Below are 9,632 nucleotides of genomic sequence, written 5' to 3' on the forward strand. Positions count from 1 at the left end.
GTGTGTGTGTGTGTGTGTGTACACCTTGGGAAATGACAAGGAAATCCCAATGCTGTCAAGGCTACCACGCTCAAACTGTCCACTTTTCCTGATACAGTTAGATAAATAGGCTATTGTTGGCCTCTGACTACCCTGTGACTTTTTGACAACTGCAGTTTTGGCATTTTCTCTTCAGAGGCTGCTTCTTTGTTCACTATAGGCTGTGCTATTCGTGTCATCTCTTTGACCCTACGTGATCATAGTCGTGTTTATTTTAACCACTTCTAGCACTCTAAACCCAATCAAAGGCTGTACAAGACACACTTGATCCAGTTGTTGTTTAGAGTTGTTTGTCCTGGTCTAATAATAGAATTCAAGGTGACTACTGAGGGCTCACTTTGGTTGTCGTTAGTGACTACAAGGCCCCTACCCTCCCTATCCATGCTGTGGTGCACTCATATTATGTTTTAAAGAAAGATAATGAGAGATTTCATCCTAATACCTGCAATACTTGACATGCCTCCGATTTAAGCTCACTGATGTCTGCTCAGCGATGTGGAGCCTGTCCTCAATTTGGAGAGCAGTTTGACACCGACTCCCTTTCATCTGAATGGTCACATGTCTACAGCAAAGCGGCAGCAACAAAGTTTGATATATATTTATAAATATATTTCATTTTTCTTCCCCATCTCAACTGAAGAGGGGAGCAGCTGAGCATGCCTAATCATAGCAACAACTTCTGTCTTGCTTCATATTCATTTTCAGTTATATGGTAATAATAACATTCAATAAAAGTCAACACCCTAACTGCCACTAAACAAAAATACCCACCACTGCAATAGCTGCATCTTCTCTGTATACTTACAACAGATTAGAGGTTATGTATTTCAATTGCGCCGCTCATGCATATTGTTATGAAGGAGAAATTCAAGAAATGGAAATGTGCCATTTCAAGGAGCCGGCACAGCTTGCCAAAAGTGGGCAAGTGGGTAGTGCTTGTGGTGATGGTCGGGTTTGTTTTCCTCTCAGTGTTGGAGATGAGAAGTCATGTATCTAAACAGAGCAGATATGATGTTTATGAGAGCCATCTGCTTGGCAGCCCTCCTGTGCCTACTGCCCTCCTCAACGTGAGAGCAGCCTCATTAAAACGGTCACATGCCTGAGAAATTTCTAACTGCTGTTTTTTCTTCTTGTTCTTCTTCCCCCTTTTTAAAACGAGTAGAGTTTAAAACTAACAAAGCCTTGGGAAATCCCCATCAGACATCTCTCCCTTAATCCATTTAATTTTGAAAGGTATTGTTTAAAGTTTATATCGTTTAATCCCCCTCCAACACTACGGGCAGCAAATGAGGCCGTGTCAGCAGCTTGAACAGATATAATCTACTCCACACAACTGAAAATCCTCCATCAAGACAAGGTTGCATGGGTTTCCTGTGAACTCGCTGTTTGATGTTTCTACCTGCTATTGAACATGACTTCTGTCTTAACCCAACTGTCACTCGCTCCCTGTCCCCTTTTATCACTCCGAATGTTCACGCTTCACCTTTTTTCATCAGTAAATCTACCATCGCAGCCATTTCACTCATTCCCCTTTTTTAGGAGAGGGGGGCAAGGAGAAGTTTGTTGTGGGCAAGATTGGGGGGATTTTTCAAGATATTCTTTTCTCTAGTTGAAATTCGGACAAAAGATGGGAGATTTTTTTGGGATTTCAACATTCACTCTCGCCTGCAAGGCACTACTCTCACCGTTTAACCCTTGCCCTGTCCCATATGTCTTTTTTTCAGTTTTAGTTTCCACTGCTAATACAATTGTTTATCATGTGCAAACGACTTTTTAGTAGTGTTATTTAATTAGTTGAAACTATGTAGTTCAACATTTTGGAAAATACGCTTATAACCAACCTTGGTCTGAAAAGATCAATACCACTCTCATATGGTATCTGTCTGCTAAATATGAATGAATATATATATATATATATATATATATATATGACATGACGTTACAGCCAGCAGCTGGATGGATTAGCTTAGCCATGCACAAAGACTGGAAATGGGGAAACGGTAGGCCTGGCTCTGTCTAGCCATATGCAACTAGTCGTTTTTTGTCTGCATTAAGCAAACAAGATATGAAGTATTAATTGGGTTTGAGGAGTTATAGCATTTATTCACCGACAAACAGCCTAAACTCACTCCTGCACACACACTGCTACGTTCACAGCTATGACTTTACTGCCAACTTCATGCTTTTAACCCATGCTGATAACTTTCATGTTAACATTATGCACACCACACCATGTACTTCACAAAGGAGTTCCCAACTTGTATTACGCATTGTAGTTAAAAAAAACAAAAAAACATCTTAAAGTCACAACCGCTGGGCTTGTGGAAACCCTGACTGCTGGAGGACTTCCAAAAATGAAAGCCACGACACAACTACGTGTGATGTCAGTTTACGTTTTTTTTCTTCTTCTTAAATTGAACTGGTTAGTTTACGGTTAATGGGTGTTAGGCTTTCCAAAGCAAGATTAACCAAAATGACAACCCTCTAACGTTAGCATAGTTATTAGCATAGTTACAAATGTCAATGGGGTTTTGAATGAGATTTTATCTCTCCTGGAACAAAACATAGAGCTTCCTGTTTCATTTTGGCTCCCTAATTGTGTACATGTGCATACATTATTATTAAAGCTCTAGTTTTTTTTTTTTTTTTATAGTTTCTGGTATTTATGCTAAGCTAGGCTAACTGGCTGCTGGCTAAAACTTCATATTTAGAAGACAGATATAAGAGTGCAATATTTAAGTCTTGGCAAGAAAGCGAATAAGACTATTTCCCGAATATGTGGATCTATTCCTTTACTTCCAGGAATATCTTTCTTGTGAATATGTGTTTAAATCACTTGTATGGACACCCATATTCTTGTTGTTAAAGCCTTCATTAGTATTACATTTTTTTTAACTTATTTTTTGATTCTTTGCAACATACCACTTATGATAGTCATACATTTTTCTTTAGTGTATAATATGAGTCATATAACTCTGTATATATTTTCACTCAAGCAGTAAATTACATTGCTTAGTTATCAAAGGCTTTGTGTAATTACATTTGTGCAATTCAGGATGACAGGGCTGATAGTGTCTGCACAAGATGCTGGCATACATAATCACAGCCAAAATCCCATTAGGGAGAATGGAGACCATTATTATGGAAATGACCTTTGAGTGACGAGAATTCAGTGGGATAAAAGAGTGCGTAATGCGGACAAAGACATTGTGTGAAGCCACTCTATTTATTTTCTCCTGTGCAAATTTAGGAAATTTAGGGTGTTTAATGAATCTGCTGTTTTTTAGTTTCACGTTCTTCTACAAAACAAGCCAGTTGGTTGCATTGAGGAAAGTGAGATTTGGCTTATTTCGTATTGTTAATTTATCTGCTTTTCTGCTGTTTGATACTGTGGGAAGAACTACAGGGTAAGATGGTAGAAGAAGATCTTTACATTGTGTTTTTTTTTTCTTTCACTGTGGCACCTTCTCGGAGAGAACATACTCACCTTGGGATTACTGGAGTGTCAAGCTGAATCTCTGTCTGTTTGTTTTGAGCCACACTTTGATACTCTCACACTTAAGAGGCATCTTCATAAATTCACATTGTGTCAAATAAATCAATAGATCCCATTAGCTGAGGAAGTCGTGTAGTGCAGTACTTGAGGGACTGTGGCTCCCCTTGTTTAGACGATTCTCAAGCAAAGGCGATGGCAGAGAAATAGAAGGTTGGCTGTTGATCCATACAGACAGCTCCAGCAGTTGAAATGGTTGGGCTGACTGGTCCCAGTTGGTTTTTAGCGCTGTCTCCACTGTGCTGCCAGCCTGGGTCTTCACTTGAACAGGAAGAAGGAATTTGCTTAGACATTCACAGCCTTACAAGCCTACAGCGCCAAACTCTCAACCTCAATTTGTGTGTTGTCCTCACAAGACCTAAAATTTGGGTATTTCAGTTGTTTGCATTAAATAATTGTCTAAGATGAAAATACTGTCACAGTAAATGTATCTTTATAGTCTATATCAGTATATTTATTTCTACAGTTGCAAGTAGAAATATTTTAAATTGTCACTATCAATTAATACACAGATCATTTTCTAATTGTTTTGTCTAAAATGTCATATTGTTTAAAAGCCTATTATAATTTTCTAGAGCCCAAAGGTGGCTTCATCTAATGGCTTGTTTTGTTCAAGTGACAGTCCAAAACCCCCACAATTCCATTTACAATCCTATAAAACTGAAAGAAGCAACAAATATTGTACTACTAATGTGTGTCATTATTCCCTAATAACTAACTCAAACGATTGACAAATAATTTTGACCAATGAGTTAATACACTTTGTATTAGCTTTTGTATTACTGTAACTGTGCTATCTGCTGTTCTGCATCCCAAAGGAACACAAGGATATCAAAAATCAACAACATCTATATTTAATCAAATAAATTGTACTTTGAACTTTTTTATGTATTCAGTCAAATTACAAAAGATAAAAGACCTTCGAGCCCTGGCACTTGTGTGTAGATTGTCTTCTTTTGTCGTCATTTAAGTAATCTTTGAAGTAACCACAATAGCTTTGCACCTTAAAAAATAGGTGCAAAAACTGCACTGCCATACAATGTACATTGCATTTTATCTTTCAGTCAGTGCCCTGCATTGCAGCATCAATGAAAGCAATCAGTTGTATATATTTTTGTAGTCTTTTTTCAGTTTCAGTAAGTTTTGATGTTTCATTCATTTACATTTCTGACACGTGATTGTTGTACATGTTATTTGTGACCCAAAGTTGACCATAGAAGGTGTCATTATTTTCCTCCTCCTCATCCTCTACTGATGCTGCTTCTTCCTCTGAAGTCTCAGCCTCTTCCTGGACTGCATCCTGCTTCTTATAGTCCTTGCCTTAAATCATTATTATAGAGTAGAAAATAATGACAGTATGACATTGACATGTCATACAATAAAGCTTGACCTTTGCACTTATTGTCATTGTGATGGAAGCGGATTGTTGACTTTGACTTGTCTCTAGTCATTTACACCTGCCTTTATAGTACTATTGCTTTAAAGTATGCGTGAAATAACTACTAACACAGTAAACAAGTGTTATAAAACAATTAATTCAGGCAACCATTTTTTTTTACAGGCAAGGTGTACTACATTTTCATTTATTTGGTTGTGCACAGTAGAGAACAACTGGTAGATGAAAGGGAATAGAGCTTGACATGCGATGAGGTTGTGAGCCAGACTCAAAGCCAAACTGATGAGTACATGGCACGATTCCCAGCCCACCAACTATCAGAGCATGCTGCACAGGATACTATTTAACTCCATAACTTGAAGTGATTTAATTTTTTGCTGTTGGTACAAATTAAAGCCTTTTATTGTTATGATCTTGAAGTTCATGTACGTACACCTGTACAATCAAATGCAATCCAAGCAGCCTAATAATAAATCCTGTATAAACTAAATATTATAAGCTACGTAAAGATGTAGCTGAGCAGGCAGAAGATGTCAGACCTGTTCTATTGGATTGCATTACATTGTATCGTTGTACCTAATAATGACCACTTATGGTTGGGCGATGACTGTTCATACCATGTGACGGTAGAAATTTGACCACCATCAGATATATTCTAACACCATTTCAACAAGTCATTCAAACCATATGACAACTACGTTGTTTATTCCGACCCTCTAATACCAGCATTTCATCAATTGGGGTCCTTTGTCGCTATGGCAGAAAATACAACCTACAAGAGCATTTTCTGTCCCTGTATCTGAACCAGATAACTTAACGGTCACAGTTTTAAACATGTCATTAACCTTGTGAAACAATTGCAGTTTGTTTAGGTTTAGGAACAACCACTTGGTTATGTTTAGACACCACAAATACTTGGTTATATAACAAAAAGGTTGTGGTTTGAGTTAAAATCATTTGTTTTCTTATTTCCGGATACACACGTGATGAAGAGTGTGACGATGCAGAAAATTGCGGCTTTTATTATTAAGCGGGACACAAACCTCAGTCTGGTGGGTGAAAGTCCTGTGTTTGTTTGACCCATTTACCACCCCAACCTGCTTCCTTATGTGGAATTTATCCCCTTACTTGCTTTGTTCCCGTAGCAATTATGAGAGCCACTAAAGGCCGCTGCTACTATAAACTTAAACATGAGTTGCAAATGCTGCTTGAACAAACATCTTATGGATGTTTATTTCGGGGAAATTACAGTCTCTACTGTTTGCACTGTGAGAGCTCGTAATACTGCAAGATCTTGTGTTCTTGCGATCTCATGAATCCTCTCAAGTTAATACCCGTTCTCACTCCGAGCTCGTAAAATTTAAAGCAAATTTACGCAAAGGGAGGGTGGTTGGGTGGTGGATGGGTCAAAAAACACAGGACTTTCACCCCGGAGACCAGGCTTTGTGTCCTGTGTATCACATTTCCTAAACCCAACTGACCCGCGTGTCACGGAAACATACCGTTTATAGCCCACCCATGATCTTTAACTTAACCTAACTGCGTCAAAAGTGACAAAAATAGTCACAACCAAGCGTGCTTAGATAAAGCGTGTTTAGATATGATGCTAAAGGACACTTTATGCTATGCTAAAAATGCCAAAGGCACCTGACAAAATGCCCATATTTCGATGGGAGTGAGAATGTGTTGTGTGATTCGGGCAGACATAGGAGAGTGAAGCTGTAAATACAGAGCAGGAAGCTATACCATGTTAACTTTTAAAACCTGTAACAGCTTTGCAACAGTTTAACTGTTTTGATTCTTTTTGTTTTTAACTCAAATGTCTCATGTGAGGCAGTTGTTTTTGTTTTGAATCAAAGTTCCAAATAAAAGAAGAACATATCAAATCAAATGTGATGAAGAGTGTTGTTATTTTAAACCATTTCTGTTTTGAATATACAGAACAATAACTATATTGGGAAATAACGTATGTATCATGATAGATCTTTGCCATATCGCCCATCCCTATTTCCACTCAGTATACATCAACTCTTTTTAATATTTTGTCCACCCAGGACTGATAATAAACAAATCGTTCACTATAACCTCATAAACTTAACAAAGATATAAATATTTGCCCGTTTGCCTTTGTCTGTTGTACTGGTGTGCATCAGATTTTAAAGATGTACCTTTAATAAATTGTATTGTACCAGAAGTTTACAGTATCTTGAAAAAACAATTAGCAAACGGAGAAAAGAAAGTCAGAAGATATAACTCAATACACACCTGTGAGGTGTTATAGTTGGTATACAATGATGATGCTCCTCCTTAATCTCATTTACCAAACTGGAAAAGAGGCGAGTGTCTTGGGGAAAATAGCAGATAGGGTTAGTAAAAGCTCATAGCAGATTGATCTGTGCATACAGCTTAACTGTATTAAAGCTCATAATCCCTGTAAATATCTCCAGGCAAGGCAAATAGCCTTTTAACATTGACTAAATGAAGTAAATAGAAGCAAATTCATAAAATTGCATTACTGTTGAACCCCTGTTCACATATTATATATATATATATATATATATATATATATATATATATCCAAATTGTGTGAGTTGGCTTCTAATGAGGCTTACACATTTTGTACCAAGATATTTTGATGGCTTTGCCACCCTGCCGTTTGGGGGTAACAGTGAAGTTGGGTTTAAATGGAGAGCGTCTGTTCCTCCTTCGAACCTCTTACACCACAACAGATGGGGAGAATATGGAGCTCGGAAGGTTTTACCTCTGAGGTGGTAACAGTGAAGCCACTCATTAACACTGAATTTACCACTTTGTTAGCAACGCAGCTTCCTGTAGAGAGCAACCAGGTCTGGATGTCAAATCCACTGAGCATACACTTTACACTATTCTGTCCAAAGATGGATTAGTTGAATCTGTTATAAGATGTAGCATGTTTAATTCTATGCTGATTACAATCATATTTAATAACTCAAAACCATCAATTTAATAGGTTGAAATAAAATGATTTTGTATGCGCAAAAGCGTATGTTTTCTTTGTGTGGGTCTGTGTTTGTGTTTTAGACAGATTGTGTGCCTGCCAATTTGTCAGGATTCAAGTAACAACAGTCTCATGCTGGGATCTGTGTTGGCACCATCACAGAGTGATGAGACGCAATATGATCTCATCGGAGGTGTACTTTGTTCCCATGGAAATTGGTCAATTTTAGCAGACGACTGAGAACTTTAGGGGGAGAAGCATGAAGGTTGTGTCCCAGAGGTACGCTCACATAATTAAGCATCCTCGCCAGGGTATTCAAGGCTAACAGCAGGGTTTGTTGTGAATAGAGGTGGCGAAAGAGGGTGTTGGAAAATCATAATGCGGCAAAGAATAATACTACTCTCATTTCATGGAGAAAAAAACTACTTTTTTAACAGCACCATATTGTCAGCCTGAACGAGAAAAAATGAACTAGACTTTACCATACCTATTGGGTAACAGTGTTGCATTTTGTAATTTATATCTGCATTATTTCTTTCTTCATTGTCATTTGATGGTTGATACTACACTGGAATGAAGGAATTATTTTCAGACATTGTGTTTACTTGGCTTGCTTGAAGTCATAAGAAATAGAGGCTACTTAATAAATGTGTAATATTCCTTTATATTTCAGAAAGTATTGCTACTATGTCTGATCTGAAGCCAAATGCACAAGAGGACAAAGACGTGGAGCCGGTGTCTGACAGCCCAGGTCGTACTCTGGAGCCATTACAGACTCACACATTCTCCCTGAAGAACAATGCTGCAGGTCTGTCCTCAGATGAACACGAAAACCCTTTAAATGGAACCCAGCCGAATGCATTTGTATACAGCAGTGTCCCTGCTGTTCCCCAAGCAGGCAATTTATTGCCTTCAGGAGCACTTGTTAATGGACCTGGTTCACACCCCAGCTCAGAGGTACACTGTGTCCTGAACAAAGGCTCTGTTTTATCCAACAATGTCCTGGATGCCGCGTGGCAAGCGGAGAAGGACAAGAGCCCCGAGGTGTTACCACCACCTAGTGAGCTTCAATCAGACGCTTGGAAGAACACAGCAGGGCCCATCGTAAAAACACTGGCCACACAGCCAGGTGTCAACACGCCACTGTCTCACTCGGAGGAGAATAAGTCCAAACTGGCCTATTCCAAACTGTCAGGTGCAGACAGTGCAGAGCAAATGCACATTAGCCAACCTCTGACAAAACAGACAATGAAAACAAGATCTCGACGGGACGTAGAACAGTCAGAAAGCTCCTCGGATGATTATAATGATGCTGAAGTAATCGGATGGAATTCAGCAAGAGAGTCCTTCTTGCACAATGACAGAAGGATGGAGACCAATGTGATGCACCAAAGACGCAGGAAGCACAATACACGTGTAAAAACCATGTCAGGCTCTTTAGAAAAGGTTAACCACAGCTTAAATCACACATACAGACCTTTCTCTTTCTGCAGTGTTAATCATGTTGAAAATGTTGACATTGTCAACAAAGATGAGTCTTTGGGTACCCAATCGGATATAAGATATTCTGATGTGCCACTCAAAGATCTTTCAAGGAACATAGCCTCTGACTCTGAGGACCATATTCATAGCACAGGACAGGAAAGCTGTAATGAGGAAACTGACCC

At 38.7% G+C, this 9,632-nt stretch overlaps 1 protein-coding gene and 1 long non-coding RNA gene across 2 annotated transcripts in view; one reads left to right on the forward strand and one right to left on the reverse strand.

Annotated features, from left to right (window-relative positions):
- Positions 1–9,632, forward strand: part of znf644b (zinc finger protein 644b) — a gene marked incomplete in the record, with an annotated part of 36,689 nt that overhangs the window by 19,906 nt on the left and 7,151 nt on the right. The window contains 1 exon segment of the mRNA XM_032526388.1: positions 8,639–9,632. This exon segment is cut by the window's right edge and continues 1,733 nt beyond it. Coding sequence (XP_032382279.1) covers positions 8,639–9,632 — 994 coding nt within the window.
- Positions 1–9,632, reverse strand: part of LOC116695868 (uncharacterized) — a 19,880-nt gene that overhangs the window by 7,431 nt on the left and 2,817 nt on the right. The window contains exon 2 of the long non-coding RNA XR_004333572.1: positions 2,271–2,276. This is a non-coding gene — a long non-coding RNA (uncharacterized LOC116695868). The remainder of the gene's footprint in view (positions 1–2,270; positions 2,277–9,632) is intronic.

This window comes from Etheostoma spectabile, chromosome 9 (genome assembly GCF_008692095.1).
Source record: "Etheostoma spectabile isolate EspeVRDwgs_2016 chromosome 9, UIUC_Espe_1.0, whole genome shotgun sequence".
Taxonomy (NCBI): Eukaryota; Metazoa; Chordata; class Actinopteri; order Perciformes; family Percidae; genus Etheostoma; species Etheostoma spectabile.